Here is a 24,587-nt window from a genome sequence, read left to right on the forward strand (position 1 = left end):
GTTTTTAGTTCTTACTCTATGGCTTGGTCTGAAGAATGGTTGCTTGGGTTTAATGAAGGAAAATGTAAAGTTCTCCATATTGGTAGAAAAAAATCCATGTTCCGATTATTTTATGAATGAAAACCAATTAGAAGCGATTTCAGAAGAAAGAGACCTAGGAGTGTTGATTTCTAAGGATTTATCCTTTTCCTGCCACATTGCTCTTTTTAGGATGATAAAAAGGGCCTTTTTGTTTATTGACAAAGACTCCTTTCTTCTTTTATACAAAACGTTCGTTCATCCCCACCTTGAATATTGTGTGCAGGCATGGTCACCATATTTGCAGAAAGACAAAAATATTTTAGAGAAAGTACAGAGAAGGGCCACAAAAGTTGGTTCCAGAATTAAAAAATTTGTCTTATGAGGATAGGCTCTTGCAACTGGGTCTCACAAGTCTTGAAGACAGACGAACCCGAGGTGATTTGATTGAAATAGATAAAATTTTGCATGGCTTTGAGAATGTTGACCCAACTGTATTTTTTGAAATGAGAAGGTATACTGGCCTTAAAGGCCATGAATTGTGCTTGGAAGTTAACAGATGTAGATTGAATGTGAGAAAAAATTTCTTTAGTAACCGAGCAGTAAAGATTTGGAATAGTTTGCCACCTGAAGTGGTCTTATCCTCGAGTACAGATATTTTTACAGCAAATTACGATCTGTATTACAGTATAATGAATGCCACCAGATTTTAAAATAATTAATAGCTGTTTTTATTGTTTTGTTATGATGTGTCGTTATATACCAAATATTTTACACAATAAAATTAATTATGAATTAAATTATGAATTATCTCTAGCACTTACAATTATTTTGTGCGAAATCAGTCCTTTCTTCGGTCGAGCTTTTGTTTTGAAAGCCACGGCAGGAAGTTGCACGTCCTTGTTGTAATGGCGGACTTGACGGTGGTCTGTAAACCAAACCATCGGTTGTGAAGGACGGAAAGAAACCGAGTCGTTTCCCGGGACACTTTTACGTCTGTTGTGCCGCCTGAGGCCCGTAAAGTCCCCGCGGCAGCTGAGAGGTGAGCTGTGGGTGTCCGTGTGTTCGGGGGCCTGCGGTGCTTTGAGGCCGTGTTTCTGGCGCGCGAAGCCGAGCTGGACTCTTCCCGCACGGACACACTCATCACGCATGGCGCTCTTTACTTCGAAACGCTTCGCGAGCACCCGCCGCGCCTGTCACCACAATCTGACACTATTTAAAGGGAAATATTCTCTCTGCCCGCACACTTGGCGCACACACGCGCCAAAGAGTCACATTTTCCCCGCTGTGTCGACCTTTATTTTCCGGCACTGTACAGGCCTTTGGGTTGATCTCGGGCCGTTGAGATTGTTGGAAAAGACTTTTAGTTGCTGAGCTGAGAAACGCGCTCACGTCCCCCTTTGATTCAAAAGTTTCTCGCACAAATTCCGCACGTCTTCCGTGTGCTTGGATTCTTTACAAAAAAAAAAAAAAAAAACAAAACGGCCACACGGTCGCCGTGTGACGCACTGCTCGGACCTGAGAGCTTCTCACTGAGCAGCAGAGGCAGAAATAAAGCGATAATTCGTGTTTTGTTTTGTTTTTGCGTGCGTGTGTTTTTTTTACGCGGAGGATTTGCGCCTTTACGCGCGGAGCTGCGCCGCAGTGGATTCGTGGCCCTGTTACCTGTGATCACTGTGGCACCAGCGGCTCCATCCAGCCGCAGCAGCTCACTTATATTATCATTTAAAGTAATAAATAAAATCACTTTCCTTTGTGGTCTATGAAGAACACACACACACGTGTGTGTGTGTTTAATCTCCATGTGGAGTGTCTGCAGCCTGCATCCACAAACACAACCAGCAAGCACGAGTGCTCGTTTTATTTTGGAATATCAATCAATCAATCAATCAATCAATCAATCAATTTTATTTATATAGCGCCAAATCACAACAAACAGTTGCCCCAAGGCGCTTTATATTGTAAGGCAAGGCCATACAATAATTACGTAAAAACCCCAACGGTCAAAACGACCCCCTGTGAGCAAGCACTTGGCAACAGTGGGAAGGAAAAACTCCCTTTTAACAGGAAGAAACCTCCAGCAGAACCAGGCTCAGGGAGGGGCAGTCTTCTGCTGGGACTGGTTGGGGCTGAGGGAGAGAACCAGGAAAAAGACATGCTGTGGAGGGGAGCAGAGATCAATCACTAATGATTAAATGCAGTTTCTAAGATTTGTGGGGCCAAGTACAATAACTTCAGTTTTATCTGAGTTTAAAAGCAGGAAATTAGAGGTCATCCATGTCTTTATGTCTGTAAGACATTCCTGCAGTTTAACTAATTGGTGTGTGTCCTCTGGCTTCATGGATAGATAAAGCTGGGTATCATCTGCGTAACAATGAAAATTTAAGCAATGCCGTCTAATAATACTGCCTAAGGGAAGCATGTATAAAGTGAATAAAATTGGTCCTAGCATAGAACCTTGTGGAACTCCATAATTAACCTTAGTCTGTGAAGAAGATTCCCCATTTACATGAACAAATTGTAATCTATTAGACAAATATGATTCAAACCACCGCAGCGCAGTGCCTTTAATACCTATGGCATGCTCTAATCTCTGTAATAAAATTTTATGGTCAACAGTATCAAAGCAGCACTGAGGTCTAACAGAACAAGCACAGAGATGAGTCCACTGTCTGAGGCCATAAGAAGATCATTTGTAACCTTCACTAATGCTGTTTCTGTACTATGATGAATTCTAAAACCTGACTGAAACTCTTCAAATAAACCATTCCTCTGCAGATGATCAGTTAGCAGTTTTACCCTTTCAAGAATTTTTGAGAGAAAAGGAAGGTTGGAGATTGGCCTATAATTAGCTAAGATAGCTGGGTAAAGTGATGGCTTTTTAAGTAATGGTTTAATTACTGCCACCTTAAAAGCCTGTGGTACATAGCCAACTAACAAAGATAGATTGATCATATTTAAGATCGAAGCATTAATTAATGGTAGGGCTTCCTTGAGCAGCCTGGTAGGAATGGGGTCTAATAGACATGTTGATGGAGCAACAGACTCTTTTTCCAGGCTAAGTGAAGATCTTCTAAATTAGTGAGACGCCATTTCCTCTCCAACTTATGGGTTATCTGCTTTAAGCTGCGAGTTTGTGAGTTATACCACGGAGTCAGGCACTTCTGATTTAAAGCTCTCTTTTTCAGAGGAGCTACAGCATCCAAAGTTGTCTTCAATGAGGATGTAAACTATTGATGAGATACTCTATCTCACTTACAGAGTTTAGGTAGCTACTCTGCACTGTGTTGGTATATGGCATTAGAGAACATAAAGAAGGAATCATATCCTTAAACCTAGTTACAGCGCTTTCTGAAAGACTTCTAGTGTAATGAAACTTATTCCCCACTGCTGGGTAGTCCATCAGAGTAAATGTAATGTTATTAAGAAATGATCAGACAGAAGGGAGTTTTCAGGGAATACTGTTAAGTCTTCTATTTCCATACCATAAGTCAAAACAAGATCTAAGATATGATTAAAGTGGTGGGTGACTCATTTACATTTTGAGCAAAGTCAATTGAGTCTAATAATAGATTAAATGCAGTGTTGAGGCTGTCATTCTCAGCATCTGTGTGGATGTTAAAATCGCCACTATAATTATCTTATCTGAGCTAAGCACTAAGTCAGACAAAAGGTCTGAAATTCACAGAGAAACTCACAGTAACGACCAGGTGGACGATAGATAATAACAAATAAAACTGGTTTTTGGGACTTCCAATTGGATGGACAAGACTAAGAGACAAGCTTCAAATGAATTAAAGCTCTGTCTGGGTTTTTGATTAATTAATAAGGTGGAATGGAAGATTGCTGCTAATCCTCCCCCTCGGCCCGTGCTACAAGTGTTCTGGCAGTTAGTGTGACTCGGGGGTGTTGACTCATTTAAACTAACATATTCATCCTGCTGTAACCAGGTTTCTGTAAGGCAGAATAAATCAATATGTTGATCAGTTATTATATCATTTACTAACAGGGACTTAGAAGAGAGAGACCTGTGTTAATAGACCACATTTAACTGTTTTAGTCTGTGGTGCAGTTGAAGGTGCTATATTATTTTTTCTTTTTGAATTTTTATGCTTAAATAGATTTTTACTGGTTATTGGTGGTCTGGGAGCAGGCACCGTCTCTACGGGGATGGGGTAATGAGGGGATGGCAGGGGGGAGAGAAGCTGCAGAGAGGTGTGTAAGACTACAACTCTGCTTCCTGGTCCCAACCCTGGATAGTCACGGTTTGGAGGATTTAAGAAAATTGGCCAGATTTCTAGAAATGAGAGCTGCTCCATCCAAAGTGGGATGGATGTCGTCTCTCCTAACAAGACCAGGTTTTCCCCAGAAGCTTTGCCAATTATCTATGAAGCCCACCTCATTTTTTGGACACCACTCAGACAGCCAGCAATTCAAGGAGAACATGCGGCTAAACATGAGAGCAGAATGTATGTTAATGCTAAATAACAAATGCATTTTTTCCAGATGAGTGTCTCTGCTGTGGGTAATGCTGTTCTAACCCTCTGCAAAGTGATCACCTGCTGTTTATTTTGTTGTCAGGATTACTCATCACTGGATTTTAGTCATGGCAAGATGAAGCGCCTGTAAAGACTGCGGCTTCTGGTGTGGATTCTGGCTCATTTGGTGATTTATTTTGTGTAGATCCCAGCTGATATATCAGTCGATGTGAGCTTTTCATCATCATATCTGTATCAGCTTTATTTTTGCCTATATGAAAACTTTTATTCTACTGAGCAGACAATCCAAAGAAAGACTTTGTCTGTTAGAAATGGTGTTATTATCTTGTAGTTTGTTCTGCAGAGAGAACTACAGCAGCATTGCTCACAATGCTGTCAAGCATGGCTGGGACCCCATCACCCCTTGATCACTTTAGCTACAATAGAGCGAGGAAAAGCAACCAGCTGCCATTCCTTTTCCAATTGGAGTCAGAGTTTTACAGTGATAAGAGACAAGTGGCTGCTAAACAAAATAGATAAGAGGTGTACTTTATGCAAATGCTGGGCAATGCGAATGATTACTGCCAATCCGAGTGTTGGTAGCATGACATACGTTGGTTGGTTGTTGGTCATATTTATAGTTATTTTTAATAAAGTTCATTTTTTAACTGTAAAAGATCAGCAGTATATATCAGTATAGATCGGTATGTATATATATATATATATATATATATATATATATATACATACACACACACACACACACACAGGAGAAGTCAGAGGTGGGACAAAATCATTGTCTAGTCATTCTCAAGTCATGAATCGGCAAGTCTCAAGTCAAGTCCCAATCAAGTATCAAGTCAGCTTGCAAACAATTGTTGGTCATTATGACTTGAGACTTGACTTGAGACGTGTGACTTGCCGATTCGTGACTTGCTGGTGACCTCGTCCTACCTCTGGGAGAAGTACGTTGGGATGGGAAGATGAACCTTCCTTGGTGGACTGATAATATCACAACTAGGAAGACTGCATCGCAGTTTGGGTTGATTGGGCTCAGATATGGATTTTGGATTCCTTTGAAACAATTTTGCAAAAACAAATGCGCTGATGAATTCTGAATCCCGTGAGGGAGTTTGTAGATGCAGCAAATTTTCTATCAACCAAGTTAGTGGATCAATCCCTGATTATTCCTGGTCTCTCTGTTGAGGTGTACATGAGCAAGACGATGACCCCAGACTGCCCATATTGGTGAACATCCCAAGACCAGGAAAAAGGAACCACCATCCAGGTCTAAAAACTTTAACAAAACCCTATAGACCTTCAGTCTCATAAAGAAGTGGAAAAAGATGGACAACAGAAAATGATTTTGATTAATCCCATCCCAATGTAAGATTCAGAATGCTGTTATAGTTGACTGTAGATCCTAGGTGCTTGTACTTCTACACATTGGGAACTTAAGATTCATGTATGTTCAACTCCAGTCTGATTAAACTGAGGTCTGGACCAATGTTTGCTATACCAAACCACATTCAAACATGGATTAAAACATATTAAAGGGCTGTTAGCCAGTGAATTGAGCATGCAGGGATTATTTGGATTTTAGTTTTCCTTGGGTAGTGGAGGTCATCAATGCACTCAGATGATGTTAACAGACTAAGGCGATAAATTGGGAAAGTGTATATTTTGGCATAAATGTGACCTCAATGTATGCTCTATCGTGGCGTTCTTAAAAAACAAAGGCTCCTCCTTTGTGACTTTTATTGTTCTTCTTCTGAATTGCTTGAGGTAGCAGTTGCGTCATTTTAGTTTCCAGTCATTTCTGGGGAAAAAAGTTTCCGGAGGCTCATTTCCAAGGATTTTTCTGTATGTCACAATACTCAATACAGTTTTTGTTTGGATGAAGCAGAAAACTTGACTTCCCCAATGAATTTTTCAATAAGTCTGTCTTTAAGAGATGTGTGGTAATTCAGGTTACGGACCATTCTAGAGCCTTGTATACTTATAAATATTATATTGTGAAGAATTCAAAGTTGCCATGACCTGACTGCTGATGTGTTAGACCAGCATTGCCACTTTTATTTTGCAACTAGGAAATTAAAACACATTTAGACATCTTTATATGTATGCATTAAAGATGTATTTTTTTATATTCGTGTCATCAGTTTCATTCTTACATCATCATATTAATTTTTTTCCCCCACAAACTTTGGCAGACATAAAACATTTTACCATGTCGGGACTGAGGAAAGGAGCTGCAGCCCGGTTGCCTAAATGTGCCTTCTGCAGAACCAGTCGGGAGAAGGAGTGTGGTCAGCTGCTGGTGTCTGACAGCCAGAAGGTGGCAGCCCATCATAAGTGCATGGTGAGCAGAGCGCACGGCTTTCAACTGGTCTAGACTGTGATCTATTACAACAGTGAAGTCATCCCTGTCTATCACCTGTTTACCACAGTGATCCATTCAGCCAAAATTACCTCTCAGCCTCCTCCATTAAAGAACACTATTTAGGTTTTTTCCACCAAGTATTAACAACAGTATGCCACTTTGCACAGGTTTCATTTAGGAATGAAATAGAAGTCAGAATGAAAAAACTAACATTTGCACACTTTCTGCATTTACAGGGGTGAATGTGGGGCAGGGGTGCCGAAAAGGGGAGAATAAGGAGAAGGATTCAAGGGGCCCATGATTGACAGAGGCCCAGAGAGGCCCCTAATACAATCATAATACTGCCAAAATAATAAGGGGGGGTGGCCCAGTAAGATTTCTTTTCATGGTGCCCAAAATCCTGGTGGCACCCCTGGTGCAGGGGGAGGTTGTCCCCTCCAAAGGGTGTTTTCATGGGGCCCTCTTATTAAGGAACATTACAGATTTCTGTCTGTAGATAACCTGGCTGTGGTGCATTTTCAGAAGTAAAATAAAAATGAATGTCATGACATTTCACTTAGAAATGGCAATAACATTGACTACGTTTACATGCAGCCAATAACCCTTTCATAACCGGAATATTAGCAATAACCCGGTTGCTCACGGCCATGTAAACACCCGCAAAAACCCGAATATGCGCATATTCTGGTTTTTACAAACCCGAATATGACCCCTGGGTTACTCTTTTTCTAACCCAAATATCAGGTCATATAAACGCGCATCAGAATATCCCCATAGAAAGGAACATTATTTTGTGTTCTTCACATTAGAGCCCGACCGATATATCGGCCGGCCGATATTATCGGCCGATCTAAGCCCTTTTCAAAGTACTCACTGTCGGCCAAAATTTTGCTGATAGAACACCGATAATTTCTCATAAACAGAACAGTTACTGAAATAGTGTTTGTGTCGGCAATGTAAAATGTCCTTGCACGTTTGTCCAGTAGATGGAGCTCTGACTCCATTCAGCTGAGAGTTGCTTACACCCCTGCTTAAATGTGTTCATCACCGGCCCCATAGTTCGCCGTCACACTGCACTGATCGGCTGACAAAAGCATACAAGTAATTTTATAAGGATCTATATCCTTATCCTGAACCTATATCTAAGTTTCAGCAACAAGAGGTACAAGATCAGATGCATTTTACAACTCTTTTTAAGGATATGTATTTGCTAATTTTATAAAGGTTTAATTCTTGATTGCATTTTTGAACTTGAAAATTCTTCTCTGTTATAAAGTTAATCAATATGAGGACAAAGCTTCAGCTTTTAGCTCATACCTTTTTTGTTAAGGGTCCAAAAAAGAACATTCTATTCATTTAAAAAAATAATAATAATATCGGCTGATTTATCGGCTATTGGCAAATCACCCGATTTATCGATTATCAGCATTTTTTTCATCCAAATATCGTTATCGGCATCGGCCTCAAAAAATCCATATTGGTCGGGCTCTACTGCGCGTGTCCTATCCGCAAGGAATCTTGGTCTTTTGAGTGCGGCAACTACTTGTATGCGGCGCACACAACCCACCAGACACCACAGAAGCAGAGGTAAACAAGCATGGGGAAATCCAGACGTGGCAGCACAGCACCACACTTTTGGAGCGAGGAGGAAACCGAGTACTTCATTAGTATCGTGAAAGACATGAATATAGTGTCTTTTATTGACGGTAGAAAGTACAGAGATAGCAACATTTACAAGAAGGTGGCCGAAAAGTTACGTGAAGCAGGATTTGCATGAACGCCAGACTAAATCAAGCACCGGTGGAAGACATGTGTCACTGTTTAGATGGTGATATTCCAAATGATATCAGTGACCATGTATACAGGAGTAATTCTGTCTGCTTAAGCATGTAAACGGGTTATTCCTAATGATTCAGAAACCGGAATATTGACCTTATCCCAAATATTAACGGCATGTAAATGTAGCCATTGTGGTGTTATTATTACAGGGAATCTAAACTTTTAAATTTTTACTTTTTTACATGTTATTTAACTGCTTTCCCAATTTAAAATGTTCTCATCTCATCCCTGGAAACCTGCATTCACTGTTTGACTTTATTTGTGCAGGTACATGAATGAAATGGTTTGAAACATATTTCTGAACAGTTTGAATCTGAAACATTTAACTCTGACTGAAACTAAAACAACAGATTAATTATTGGATTTTATCCACTCAGAAAGAAATAGTGATGCTTGGATTGACCTGAAGTTAAAGGTTGGACATGGTTTCAAACAAAATATTTTTTAGTGTTCTGGTCAGGGCTGGTATGACTTAATTCTCTTTTTGAGGAAAAAAAAAAAAATCATCCAAAATGATTTTTTTTTTTTTTTAATCAGTACTTAAAACATCACCGAAATATGAAATTAGTAGCATTAATTAATGGTCCTTGTACATGTTGTATGTGCACCTTTGTGTTTTAACATGTCAATAAATATTCTAACTAATGACATTATTTGTATATCTCAGGTAGTTTTATCTCTGGTGTTCATTTCTAATTTCACCTCAGTTTGTACGAGTTTTGGCGTTCACAAGATGTGCTCGGTATGTTCACCGCTCCTCTGGTTTGTCCAGATCTCCCTTTGTTAACATTGTGAACAGTTCTATCAGTTTGAAGCATCTTCACAATCCTCCATATTCTCAGTCTGTCTGGAGCTTTTTTTTTAACTGCAAAGTGACTTCGATATTGTCGGTGGATTTGCACCATCCAGTTGATCTCAAAGTAGAATTCCACCAGTTTCCATTTTTCACTTGATTGTGAGACGCGTCCTCATTGGATCAGTCTCACACTACATCAGAAGAAATTCCTCACATATATCTTGATGTCTGAAACAAACAAACCAAACAAACAAACAAACAACAACAACAAAAAAATCAGAATTACAAGTAAGATTAGCTGTTGCAGAATTAGAGTCAAATGATTTTCAGCCACTTTTTTGGGGGACACCCTGTACATACTGTAGATTCACAAGTTTCAGTTTTAGTTTGATGCCATAAAACATAAAAAAAAAAAAAAAAAAACGTAAAAGCCCAGTGATGTGACGTGAGTACCTATTATAGATATTGTCACAATCATAAGAACACACACACACACACACACACACACACACACACACACACACACACACACACACACACACACACACACACACACACACACACACACACACACACACACACACATACACACACATACACACACACACACACACACACTGCCAAACCATTTCATAGTTTTGTCTTCATTTTCTTGTGTAGCTTTTTTCTTCTGCCCTGGTCACATCTCACTCAGACAGTGACAACATCGGGGGATTTTCCATTGAGGATGTGAAAAAAGAGATCAAGCGAGGGAATAAACTGGTGAGTACCAACAGTCTGAGGTCAGTGTAGGAGTACTTACAGTTATAGTTGATCATTCATCAATGTCTCGATGACTCTTTTCAGCCAACTTTTATTGGAAAATGTCTGTTTTCCTCATCCTTGAGCTGGAATTGGAGAAAATGTTATTTTTGCTGAATTAATTATTCATGTTTGCAGCCAGTCAAGTACTAACAGACAGCTGAATGAGATAATCAGCTTGTGGCAGAGGAGGGAGAGATGGAAAATGTGCAGGCTGGATGGTACTTGAGGACTGTTTTGAGAACCACTGGCCTAAATGATTTGTTGTAAAAAAAAAAAAAAATAATAATAATAATAAAACTTCAAGGTTACTGAATGGGAAATCAAATGAGGTTGAGTTGAACAAATATGAAATTCACTTTAAAGTATAATAGTCCGTAGGCCAAGCAGGTTTTTGGTACCGCTTAAGGTGACAAAACGACACTTAGAATCCAGCCTCAGTGTATCATGACCTACACAAAAATATATGATAACCATCCCAGAGTGGTAGTTTTAGCCAGGTAGAGGTCAAAATTTAAAAATGCTGCAGTCATATTGAGAAATATTCCGCATTATTTGTTTGATCATAATGATTCCAAAAAGGTATAGTTTGGACTAACTATGACTGAATTCGATGGAGTTATGGGGTAAAAACAGCAAAAATGGTGTCAAAGGTCAGTTTCAGTTTGTACAGGGGTCAAAAGTTAAAGTTGCTCCAATTTTGGTAAAACATGATGCAAATTATTGGTTAACGGTTTTAAAAAGAAATAGTTTGCACCATGTGTCATACTTAGTTATGTTACAGGGTAACATGTCACATGTCACAGAATCCAGTGGACGTTGACCTTATTTGACCTTTGGAGGCCAAACATTCAACACAATCAGAACTATTCCATTTATTAATCCTTTTATTTCAACCAGTAATTTGCATAATCTTTTACTGACATTGGAGCAACTTTAACTTTTGACCCCTGTACAAACTGAAACTGGCCTTTGACACAATTTTTGATGTTTTTACCCCATAACTCCAGACCATTCAGTCATAGATAGTCCAAACTACACCTTTTTGGAATAGTTATGATCAGACAGATAATGTGGTACAGTTTTCAACATGATCAGAGCATTTTTAAACTTTGACCTCTATGTAACCTTCATTGATCCCTTCCTGGCTATAGCTACCACCCAAGGATGGCTATCATACATTTTTGTGTAGGCCATGGTACACTGAGGCTGGATTGCAAGTGTCATTTAGTCCCTTTAAGTGGTACCGATTAGGTCAAAATTGATAACTGGCTCATGGACTAATAAGTAGTTTGTGCCTATTTTAGATCAGTTTATTTACAGTATAAGCAGTTGCTTATATCCTCCTGCTCAGTGCTGACATCTCTGTTGACCAACAAAGGAAATTTTTCACTTGTTTCTCTGGCTCTTTGTGACATCATAGGGTATGTTGAGATTGTAGATATAATAGCCCTTCAGGTGGTCTATTTTTGTCTAGTCAACATTACACCATGTAACTTGTTGTAGAATAAAGACCAGAGTGTAAGGGATTGCAGATGACTTTAAAAAGAGGATTGTACAGTATTTTAGAGTATTTTTGTCTTACAATCCTCTTCTAGACATGACTGCTTTTATATTTTGACTCTATAAAGCCTCTGGTAATAGAAATTTGCAGCTGGTTAATACTTTTCAGTTCTGAATACTTTTCTCCAAGTCAGATTGAACTGTAGTTTTGCAACAGTGGCTACATACAGGGTTTTCATGTATCCCATAATCCCTTGTGCGCCAGAGAGTCACTGCAGTCATACAACATAGAGAATCCACATGATGACAATTGTAAATAAATATTATACTACAAAAATGAAATTTTTTTTATGCTTTTCATCACGTTAATAAGAGACTGCTGCATGATACCCTGAAAACTTGCTAAAACAATTATAACAAATAATCCGTGTCTGTTACATTTAATCTTCGTGGAATTTAATAAACGCAAACCGAATTTCAGACATACAACCCGTGGCAAAAATTATGGAATCACCGGCCTTGGAGGATGTTCATTCAGTTGTTTAATTTTGTAGGAAAAAAAAGCAGATCACAGACATGACACAAAACTAAAGTCATTTCAAATGGCAACTTTCTGGCTTTAAGAAATACTATAAGAAATCAGGAAAAAAAAATTGTGGCAGTCAGTAACGGTTACTTTTTTAGACCAAGCAGAGGGAAAAAAAATATGGAATCACTCAATTCTGAGGAAAAAATTATGGAATCATGAAAAACAAAAGAACGCTCCAACACATCACTAGTATTTTGTTGCACCACCTCTGGCTTTTATAACAGCTTGCAGTCTCTGAGGCATGGACTTAATGAGTGACAAACAGTACTCTGTTGTGAAAGTGTAGGAACACGGACCCACAACAGGGGGCGCAAATGAACGGACAATGGAGGAAGTCAAATAACAACACTTTACTGTTGTGAATGAGCACAACAAACACAGCAGGTCACAATAGTATGCAATGAAGTCAATTTACAGAACGTGTCATGTGGGCAGGCTCGAAGATAAGAGACGTCTGTCCAAAGCAGAACCGGAACCACACGATTTCCTCCACCACCGAACCCCGGGAATACTGGAGCCGCCAAGTCCCGAACTCCCAGGTGGCCACTGCCTCCGCTTGTCGGATCTGGTACTGCTGGCGAGGAACAAAAACAGTTAGATGTAGGTGTGTTTATACCCAGCAACACGTATGGTGGGAAATCCACCTCCACCTCTCGTTGAAAAGTCTGCTGTCAAAAAACACAAAGCAACAATATTCTTCTGTCGAAAAGACAACTTGATTGGCTGAGCTCGTTACCTCCTAAGCATAGCGATATCTCGGCAAAGAAGTGGAGATGTCGTCCTGCTGATATACGATTGAAGATCAGATGATTGGTGACAGCTGTCAGTAATAAGTGACAGCTGTCACCCCGGCTGCTCCTGTGAGGCGGCGGCGCCCTCTTGTGCCTGGAGCCCGCACTCCAGGCAGGGTGCCCTCTGGTGGTTGTGGGCCAGCAGTACCTCCTCTTCAGCGGCCCACACAACATACTCTTCATCAATCTGGCTCCAACTTTCTCTGATTGCTGTTGCCAGATCAGCTTTGCAGGTTGGAGCCTTGTCATGGACCATTTTCTTCAACTTCCACCAAAGATTTTCAATTGGATTAAGATCCGGACTATTTGCAGGCCATGACATTGACCCTATGTGTCTTTTTGCAAGGAATGTTTTCCACAGTTTTTGCTCTATGGCAAGATGCATTATCATCTTGAAAATGATTTCATCATCCCCAAACATCCTTTCAATTGATGGGATAAGAAAAGTGTCCAAAATATCAACGTAAACTTGTGCATTTATTGATGATGTAATGACAGCCATCTCCCCAGTGCCTTTACCTGACATGCAGCCCCATATCATCAATGACTGTGGAAATTTACATGTTCTCTTCAGGCAGTCATCTTTATAAATCTCATTGGAACGGCACCAAACAAAAGTTCCAGCATCATCACCTTGCCCAATGCAGATTCAGATTCATCACTGAATATGACTTTCATCCAGTCATCCACAGTCCACGATTGCTTTTCCTTAGCCCATTGTAACCTTGTTTTTTTTCTGTTTAGGTGTTAATGGTGGCTTTCGTTTAGCTTTTCTGTATGTAAATCCCATTTCCTTTAGGCGGTTTCTTACAGTTCGGTCACAGACGTTGACTCCAGTTTCCTCCCATTCGTTCCTCATTTGTTTTGTTGTGCATTTTCAATTTTTGAGACATATTGCTTTAAGTTTTCTGTCTTGACACTTTGATGTCTTCCTTGGTCTACCAGTATGTTTGCCTTTAACAACCTTCCCATGTTTGTATTTGGTCCAGAGTTTAGACACAGCTGACTGTGAACAGCCAACATCTTTTGGAACATTGCGTGATGATTTACCCTCTTTTAAGAGTTTGATAATCCTCTCCTTTGTTTCAATTGACATCTCTCGTGTTGGAGCCATGATTCATGTCAGTCCACTTGGTGCAACAGCTCTCCAAGGTGTGATCACTCCTTTTTAGATGCAGACTAACAAGCAGATCTGATTTGATGCAGGTGTTGGTTTTGGGGATGAAAATTTACAGGGTGATTCCATAATTTTTTCCTCAGAATTGAGTCCATATTTTTTCCCCTCTGCTTGGTCTAAAAAAGTAACCGTTACTGACTGCCACAATTATTTTTCCTGATTTTTTTTATAGTGTTTCTTAAAGCCAGAAAGTTGCCATTTGACATGACTTTAGTTTTGTGTCATGTCTGTGATCTGCTTTTTTTCTACAAAATTAAACAACTGAATGAACATCCTCCGAGGCCGGTGATTCCATAATTATTGCCAGGGGTTGTATATATTAGTCTGGAACAAAGAGGACAAACAGTGTTGTAAAGAACAATAATCAAGACGTTAAAGAGCAAACTTCACTTTCCCCCAGAACGTCATGGTCAGGAAGTGATTGTAGCTCACAGCAGCTCCCATTGAAAATAACGGAGAGACAGACTGTGATTCTCATGTTTACATAAAACAAACACAATAACAACGTCTATAAACCCAGAGAATATATTCATGAGAGTTTTAGGCACAATATAAAAATAGTTTTATGTTGCGATGTTAATTTTGTTGTTTGTGTGCAGCGGTTAAAGTGCAGCGTGATCAGAGCATCTCAATGCAGTTCTCTATGTTACTGAGATCTCGCAGCGCGGCGACCTCTCCGAGGTTTGGCGGGATTTGAAACCTGAAAAGGGTGGATGGTGTTTTCTCAGCTCCTTTTGGACTAGGCCCAATACCTATAAACTCCTTATTATTTAGTGTTTTTTCTTTTTTTTTTGCTGACTGTTTGATGAACTTAGCTCTTTTGAGGGCGTTTTTAGTTTGTTTGTGGAGTTTGCGTGTCTTCGTCATGCTTGCAGGGGCTTTCTGCAGGTTCTGTGGGTTCCTTCCACCAACAAATACCTTCACATTTGGTTCTTTCTCCTTGTATATCTGGAGTGCCTTCAGATCATAAAAAACAAACAAACAAAAAATACAAAAAACGGAGTTCCAAACCAGAGAGGTTCCAACTTTGGAGGACCAGCAGCAGCCAAAAATCATTTAAACATCCCAAGTTGTACATCTGTATGTCGCTCAGCTTTATTGGCAGTAAACCATCCAACCATCCATTTTCTCTCTGGGCGACACTAGGAATGCAGTTCTTTGTGATGTTGTAAAACTAATACTGGGAAGAGAAAAAAGGAAAGCTCATCACAGTATTGAAGAAAGTGAAGATCCAGTTCTGCCTCAGAATTTAATCACCAAAAAGCCATTTCTCCATTCAAAATGTTAATAAATCTGTCATCTACTTTTGAGTTATGTCAACAGACAGGTAATGGCGTAGCTCCACCCTTATCTGTTAGGTTGTTGGAGAAGTGACACTTTATAATTTGATATATTTGTCTACATCTCAATGCTACAGACCTCCAGTTAAATCCCATCACGGAGAGACTATAAAATGAGTGTTGGGTATTTTCTTACTGTGTATTTATGGTAAAAAAAAAGCAACAAAAAAAAAAACACTGTACACACCCAGACACTGCTTCCCTGATAATATGCAGCACCTTTTTGGTTTGCGCGGATCCGTCCGCACGTCTTTCATTAAAAAAATCTCCTTTAACAGTGGAATATCCAGATAAAATGCTGAAACCGACTTCTTCTGAAACTTCTCTGTTCTCTCACGACGTCCTGGATCAATAGAGCCTGAAATGTGGAGGTTTTCAGCTTGAACAGGCTGATGACGGCGCCTGAGAGCGCTGAGCGACGTCTCGCACCGTGAAAAGTCCTTAAAGCGACAGAATCACTTCAAAATCTCTCATCAGCCGTTAAAATTTTCACTGAAAACCAGCTTAACTTTTCGAACCGTGTCCACTTCGATGTGTCTCACAGGTTTAGAAAAAATTTTGATCAAACAACGCGCCAGTCTCTCAGCAACTTCTCAGACAAAGGAATTCCGACGAGGGGCTGGACGACTCCTCCCACAAGGAGTGCTCACAGGCGAATGACGTCACCGACAGGCGTGGAAAAACTCACGCATGCGCACGAGGGTTCAAGCATGTCTGACGTGAAAACATATGAATGAAATCCATATAGTTTTTGAAAAAAATAAAAAGGACCGTTACTTTATTGACAGCCCTCGTAGATTCACTACATTCAAAAGTTTTAAATTGCATTTCTTGGTTTTGTACTTTCATTGTCCTCTATGGGCAGGGAATTGTTAATGTTTAATTTGTCATTTTGAATTGAAGGTAAAACTATCTAGATTTTTTATTTATATTTCATTTTTCAATTGTATTTGTTCAGTTCATGTTCTTCTTTGATGCATAGTACCTTAGCTTCTTCTGGTGTACCTAATAGTTTTATGTAGACTCTGCAGTTAGAGGTCCATGTTCCTTGGATTTTGTTTTGTTTCTTTAGTAGATGGGCTTTTCTAGCTATATCTGCATTTTTTTTTGGTCAGATGATCGTTTATGTATACCTTGGTCCCTTTAAGTTTCTTTCCCTGCTTTAATATGGTTAACTTATGTTTCCTATTAACAAACCTTACTATTATTGCTGATTTTTGTTGCTTGTCTTTTCGGGGCAACAGATGACATGCCTCTATATCCTGCGTGTTCATTGTAATTCCTTTGGTAGCAAAGAAGGTGACCACCTGCTGCTCCATTGATTCCAGGTCTTTGTCAGTAGGCTCCTCTTCGTTGTTTACTGTTCTTGCATAAGTTCTTGGTTTGATGTCAAGGCCTGTAACCATAAGATCGTTTATCCTGGAATATTGTTCAAGCTGTGATACTCTATTTTCAAGAGTTTTAATCTTCACGTCTTTCTCCATATTTTGCTGTTTCAGTTCATTCACTTGGGCCATTAAGTCTATAATTGTTTTTTGTTGGTTCGATATGTTTTGCATGTCCAGTGTTATAAAGTTCAGAGACTTCTTAATATCCTCTAGCTCCTTTTCAATGGTTGGACTTATGCTTAAAGGGACTGATCTTATGTTTGACTCTGATGTCTCTGTGCCGCTCTTTTTTGGCCCCATAATGGTTAATAAGCTCAGTCCTGTTACTTATGCTAAGCTGCTAGCTGCCAGCACGCCGCCTGCTTATAGCCGACTACTTTTAGTTGCCTCACCGGTCAACCACAATGTTTCCCCGCCGGACAGCTCTCTCCGGACCAGCCACTCAGGCAGTTTTCCCCACCAACCACTCTCTCTGTACCTCAGCCTCTCTCCTCCGCCGTCCACTGCTATCTTGGTTAGCCCACGGGCCAACCTCGCTCCTCCGTCGCTGCCTCAGATAGCTCGCGGGCCAACCTCGTCCCCCCGCCGCTGCCTCGGTTAGCTCACGGGCCAACCTCGCCCCTCCGCCGCTGCCTTGGTTAGCTGACGGGCCAACCTTGCTCCTCCGCTGCTGCCTTGGCTAGCTCACGGGCCAACCTCGCTCCTCCGCCGCTGCCTCGGTTAGCTCACGGGCCAACCTCGCTCCTCCGCCGCTGCCTCGGTTAGGTCACGGGCCAACCTCGCTCCTCCGCCGCTGCCTCGGTTAGGTCACGGGCCAACCTCGCTCCTCTGCTGCTGTCTCGGTTAGCTCACAGGCCAACCTCGCTCCTCGGTTAGCTCACGGGCCAACCTCACTCCTCCGCCGCTGCCTCGGATAGCTCACGGGCTAACCTCGCTCCTCGGTTAGCTCACGGGCCAACTTCGCTCCTCGGTTAGCTCACGGGCCAACTTCGCTCCTCGGTTAGCTCACGGGCCAACTTCGCTCCTCCGCCGCTGCCTCGGTTAGCTCACAGGCCATGCCGCTGCCTCGGTTAGCTCACAGGCCAACCTCGCTCCTCGGTTAGCTCACGGGCCAACTTCGCTCCTCCGCCACTGTCTCGGTTAGCTCACAGGCCAACCTCGTCCCTCCGCCGCTGCCTTGGTTAACTCACAGGCCAACCTCGCTCCTCGGTTAGCTCACGGACCAATTTCGCTCCTCCGCCGCTGTCTCGGTTAGCTCACAGGCCAACCTCGTCCCTCCGCCGCTGCCTCGGTTTGCGTAAGTCTGTATTGCCAAAGTAACTTTGAAAAGTTACTTAGTTAGTTTATACAGTTACTTCATTAGCAGCAGTGGGCAACTTGTCGGCGACTGCTGAATGTAATTAATAAAGTAACTCATAATCAAATCAAATCAATTTAATTTATATAGCACCAAATCACAAGGTATGATTAAAGTGGTGGGTGGACTCATTTACATTTTGAGCAAAGCCAATCGAGTCTAACAATAGATTAAATGCAGTGTTGAGGCTGTCATTCTCAGCATCTGTGTGGATGTTAAAATTGCCCACTATAATTATCTTATTTGAGCTAAGCACTAAGTCAGACAAAAGGTCCGAAAATTCACAGAGAAACTCACAGTAGCGACCAGGAGGACGATAGATAACAACAAATAAAACTGGTTTTTGGGACTTCCAATTTGGATGGACAAGACTAAGAGTCAAGCTTTCAAATGAATTAAAGCTCTGTCTGAAGTGCCATTTGTTATCAGTCCAGGATGTGGAAACACTGGTACAGCTGTCTATAAAAAAAAAAAAAAAAAGACATTCTTAATCATTATAATTGATTTTTTTTTGTATTATTGTATTGTTTTGCAATGCGAAAATAGCAAAACAATACAATAATACAAAAAAAAAAAGTCCAGCCCCTCTCCAGGAGTTGGTTACCAGTCGGGGACAGTGCCTCTGGATTGGCAGACCGGGGTGGTGGTCCCTCTGTTTAAGAAGGGGGACCGGGGTGTGTGTTCCAACTATAGGGGGACCACACTCCTCAGCCTCCCCGGTAAGGTCTATTCCAGAGTACTGGAGAGGAGAATTCGACCGATGGTCGAACCTCGGATTCAGGAGGAGCAGTGTGGTTTTCATCCTGGTCGCGGCACACTGGACCAGCTCTACACGCTTCATCGGGTGCTCAAGGGTTCATGGGAGTTCACCCAACCAGTCCACATGTGTTTTGTGGATCTGGAGAAGGCTTTCGACCGTGTCCCTCGGGGCACCCTGTGGGGAGTGCTCCGGGAGTACTGGGTCCGGGGTCCTTTGCTAAGGGCTATCCGGTCCCTGTACGACTGCAGCAGGAGCTTGGTTTGCATTGCCGGTAGTAAGTCAAACCTGTTTCCAGTGCACGTTGGCCTCCGCCAGGGCTGCCCTTTGTCACTGGTTCTGTTCATTATTTTTATGTACAGAATTTCTAGGCGCAGCCAGGGTGTAGAGGGGGTCTGGTTTGGGAACCACAGAATCTTGTCTCTGCTGTTTGCGGACGATGTGGTTCTGTTGGCTTCATCAAATCAGGACCTTCAGCGTGCACTGGGGCGGTTTGCAGCCGAGTGTGAAGCATCCGGGATGAAAATCAGCACCTCCAAATCCGAGGCCATGGTTCTCGCCCGGAAAAAGGTGCTTTGCCCTCTTCAGGTCGGTGGAGTGTCCTTGCCTCAAGTGGAGGAGTTTAAGTATCTCGGGGTCTTGTTCACGAGTGAGGGACGGATGGAGCGTGAGCTCGATAGACGGATCGGTGCAGCATCTGCAGTGATGCGGTCGCTGAATCGGACCGTCATGGTGAAAAGAGAGCTGAGTAGGGGGGCAAAGCTCTCGATTTACCGATCAATCTATGTTCCGTTCCTCACCTATGGTCATGAGATTTGGCTCATGACCGAAAGAACAAGATCGCAAGTACAAACGGCCGAGATGAGTTTCCTCCGCAGGGTGGCTGGGCGCTCCCTTAGAGATGGGGTGAGGAGCTCGGTCACTCGGGAGGAGCTCGGAGTCGAGCCGCTGCTCCTCCATGTCGACAGGAGTCAGTTGAGGTGGCTCGGGCATCTTTTCCGGACGCCCCCTGGATGCCTCGCTGGAGAGGTGTTCGGGCACGTCCCATTGGGAGGAGGCCCCAGGGAAGACCCAGGACATGCTGGAGGGACTACATCTCTCGGCTGGCTTGGGAACCCCTTGGGGTTCCACCGGAGGAGCTGGGGGAGGTGTGTGTGGATTGGGAGGTCTGGGCGGCTTTGCTTGAGCTGCTGCCCCCGTGACCTGACTCTGGATAAAGCAGAAGAAAATGGATGGATGGATGGATGTATTGTTTTGTCGTCTGGTGGACTTTGAGTGTAATAAAATTGAATATGATCGCGATGACTCTGGGAGGTGCCCCTTCGTTAATGTGCTGGGCGCCACAATATGCTGCATCCAGGGTTTGGGTCAACTTAAGGCTCAGTGGTTCCTGCAGTAGTTTAGCGATACTCGCAGTGGGCCTCTGTCCCTCATTCAAGACCCGATTCAAGACCTTCTTTTATCCCGACCAGACTCACACAAAATCAACACAGACTCCTGTCCCGGCTGTTAAAATTCCGTTTGGAATTTTAAAAAGAGTATATACGAGGTCTGTCAATAAAATAATGGTCCTTTTTATTTTTTTCAAAAACTATATGGATTTCATTCATATGTTTTTACGTCAGACATGCTTGAACCCTCGTGCGCATGTGTGAGTTTTCTTGGGAAGGAGTGGTCCCACCCCCTCGTCAGATTTTCATTGTCTGGTAATGGCGGAATAAAAAGGACTTTTTTTCTATCATAATTTTTTCAGAAGCTGTTAGAGACTGGCACCTGGAAACCATTTGAAAAATTTATCTGGCTTGCGGTGAAAATTTTACGGGCTTCACAGAGAATAAGGTCTGTTACTACAACTTTAAGGACCCCTTTAAGGACGCTCGGTGCGCCGCTCTCCGAGCTGCGACGATGCGGCACAAGCCACCGGACCATTTCTAAACGGGTGGCTCTGTGGATACGTGACTGTCGTGTGCTCTTTCTCTGGTTATCACAAGAGCTGGACATCAGCCATTTTCCGGCAGATTTCACTTTTAACAAGAGATTTTGTCATGGAAAGCCGAGCGGAGGCTTCGCGCGTTAAGACCAATTCGCTTTGGAAGTGAGACAAAGGAACACCTCCGTTTCGGCGTGTCAGAGGACAAGCTTGGACGTGTCTATCTCGGCTTTCAATGCTTACCAGTCCAGTAAGTATCAGTGAAACTGTGGAGAGCTGGGCATGTCCAAACTTGTCCTCTGACACGCCGAAACGGAGGTGTTCCTTTGTCTCGCTTCCAAAGCGAATTGGTCTTTACGCGCGAAGCCTCCACGCGGCTTTCCATGACAAAATCTCTTGGTAAAAGTGAAATCTGCCGGAAAATGGCTGATGTCCAGCTCTTGTGATAACCAGAGAAAGAGCACACGACTGTCTCGTATCCACAGAGCCATCAGCTCAGAAATGGTCCGGTGGCTTGTGCCGTGTCGTCGCAGCTCGGAGCGCGGTGCACAGAGCGTCCTTAAAGGGGTCCTTAAAGCTGTACTAACAGACCTTATTCTCTGTGAAACTCGTAAAATTTTCACAGAAAGCCAGATAAATTTTTCGAATAGTTTCCAGGTGCCAGTTTCTAACAGCTTCTGAAAAAATTCTGATGGAAAAAAAAGTCCTTTTCATTCTGCCATTTCCTGACAATGAAAATCCGACGAGGGGGCGGAACCACTCCTTCCCAAGACATGCTCACAGGCGAATGACGTCACTGACAGGCGTGGAAAAACTCACGCATGCGCACGAGTGTTCAAGCATGTCTGACATAAAAACATATGAATGAAATCCATATAGTTTTTGAAAAAAATTAAAAGGTACGATACTTTATTGACAGACCTCGTGTGTATATATATATATATATATATATATATACACACACACACTTTTTAAAATTCCAAATTAGATCCTGAACTTAAAAGTGAAATTCATACCCAGTTGTAGTAATAAAAATTGTCAGTGGTTAAACGCCTTTTGTTTTGGATGTTTTCTATGAGTTTTGGTCATCATTTTGTTATTGAGTAATCACTGGTAATATTGCAGCTCTGTCTCTTTGCTCTTCAGATGTGCTCTTCGTGTCACCGACCCGGTGCAACAATTGGCTGTGACGTGAAAACATGTCGTAGGACGTATCACTACTATTGTGCCGTGAAAGACAAGGCCCAGATCAAAGAGAATCCCTCACAAGGAATTTACCTGTAAGCCATTCTGCACTTGGGTTCTTTTTCTCATTAGTTTGTGAAAGAAAATAGATATTTTTTCCCTTCAAATAAAATGTATTTCTTCTGCTTCTCTCTCCAGTGTTTACTGTCGGAAACACAGAGATGCTTCTCAAGGTGCCATTCAAGGTAAAGTATTGTTCATTTACACCACAAAGGTACAGTGCATCCAGACACTATTCACAGTGCATCACTTGTTCCACATTTTATATTACAGCCTTATTCCAAAATGGATGAAACTCATTTTATCTCTCACCCCATAATGACATGTTTTTGTTTTTTGTTTGTTTTTTTAGATTTTTGAAAATGTATTAAAAAAAAAACAAAAACTAAAAAATGCGACTTCCAGTATGGCAGCGAGGCAAGAGGCTGCATAAGTTACCACCTCCCAGTGGGTCTGACTCCCCTGTTTTATTTTCCCTTAAAATGACTATCCGAAAATTGCAAAATTAAAATATGGGGTGGAGATAATGAGGAGAATGTGAGGAAATGCACAGTAGTACGCTGAAGAGGATGTTTTATCCTCGTGCGAGAGCGAAGACACCACAGGTGCTAACATGCTAACCCAGCGTGTTAGCCTAGAGGCTATGAAAGCTAGCATCATTGCCGAAATAAAAGGTTCATTCCAACGTGAGGAAAAAAAGTCAGTGAAGCCACGGGGCAAATTAAGAGAGAACTTTTGGACTTCAGAGAGGAGATAAATCAGACGCTGAGTAGTATTAACACGGACCTAAAAGCACTGGGAAACGGGGTTGAGGAGGCTGAACGGAGAGTTTCCGACATGGAGGAATTCGGCGCTCAAGTTAAAGAAGTGCTCTCCCACACACTTGAACTGCAGGAGCAGCTCCAGACCCAACTCATGGATCTCGAGGTACGTTCATGGAGAAACAACATTGACATCCATGGAATATTAGAAGGAGCAGAAGGAGACAACATCACAAGTTTCATGGAGGGATTTATAAAAATTGAACTCAATCTCCCCGACACCGCACCTGGAATACAGCGATGCCACCATTCACTCGGGCCAAGCCTCCGCAGGCACCAACCCCAGATTGGTAATAATCTGCTTCCTTGAGTTCAAGACGAAAGAGCTTGTGCTCCGGTCCGCCTTGAGGGAAAGGGATAATCCAGCACAACGGGAGACGCGTCTTCTTTGAACAGGATGATACGAGCGGCACTTTGGCCATAAGAAAAGCCTATACCCCAGGAAGAAAAGCGCTGAAGGAAAAAGAAATCCATTTCCAAACTCTTGACCCCGTGCAGCTATGTGTCCACCTCAGCACGGGCACGGTAGTCTACAAGGATACACATGAAGCTATTGCAGAACTTAGGGAAAGAGGAGTGATCAATGTAGGAACCTCAGCCCCCGCACCAAAGCCGACCGTGAAACAGTTGACACCGGCGTGGAACCGCGCACTGCACCACAACAAGCAGATGAGTCTGAAGCGCATCCAGGAGCTACTGAAGGATTTCCGGCACAAGAGTGCAAACTGACCCAGACCCCCCCACTTCCATAACCACTGGTGGACTTGTTTCTTATGTGAGTAACCACGGCCCATTCACTGGGACACTCTTGCTCTCTGTCTCTGCACGCCGAGATGAGACTCAGGCTCGCGCTGTGAGGGGCTCCCGGGAGCTTCAAGGACTCCCCTCGCAACTTAGAAGTGAATATTTGTAAGACGATGGCAACCACCTCCAGCTCTGATCAGTGGGGGGAATTCGCTTGGAAAAATGCTGTGAGGTTTTTTTATTACTTCGAGACTGAAGGAACAACAAACCAGAGACCCTAAACGGGGCAAATGTGTGAACAGGAAGTGTGGACATACATCAGCACGCCACTCCCCCTACTGGACAGATGTGATTAAAACTGTGCAGCAAATTATGGGGCATCATCTGGAGGAGAGCTTCAGTGTGTTTTACTTGGGCAACATTCCAACCGGACTGGGAAAAAAGACCGATACCTCTTGCAAATACTACAGGCTGCCTGCAAAAAGGCTATAACACGGAACTGCCTGAAACTTGAACCACCAGCTCTGACCGACTGGATGGACATTGTACACGAACTTTATATGGAGCGGATAACCTACTCTCTTAGACGTTCCTCTGAAAAAATGTGATAAATACTGGGAAAAATGGAAA

General features: G+C 42.3%; 1 protein-coding gene across 3 annotated transcripts in view; it reads left to right on the forward strand.

The window, feature by feature from the left end:
* The first annotated feature begins 906 nt into the window (after nt 1-906).
* The window catches only part of phf6 (PHD finger protein 6), a 38,672-nt gene continuing 14,991 nt past the window's right edge, over nt 907-24,587 (forward strand). For 2 of the 3 annotated variants that reach the window (XR_004563698.1, XM_034181909.1), the window contains exons 1-5: nt 907-1,060; nt 6,710-6,858; nt 10,175-10,276; nt 22,294-22,427; nt 22,531-22,577. Coding sequence is in view for 2 of the 3 variants with exons in the window: in XM_034181909.1 (XP_034037800.1) it covers nt 6,727-6,858; nt 10,175-10,276; nt 22,294-22,427; nt 22,531-22,577 (415 nt within the window). In the remaining variant the exon portion in view is untranslated. Of the gene's footprint in view, nt 1,061-5,703; nt 5,785-6,709; nt 6,859-10,174; nt 10,277-22,293; nt 22,428-22,530; nt 22,578-24,587 lie in introns of those variants that run through there. The other variant, XM_034181910.1, reaches the window with a different exon arrangement.

This window comes from Thalassophryne amazonica, chromosome 11 (genome assembly GCF_902500255.1).
Source record: "Thalassophryne amazonica chromosome 11, fThaAma1.1, whole genome shotgun sequence".
Classification (NCBI taxonomy): domain Eukaryota; kingdom Metazoa; phylum Chordata; class Actinopteri; order Batrachoidiformes; family Batrachoididae; genus Thalassophryne; species Thalassophryne amazonica.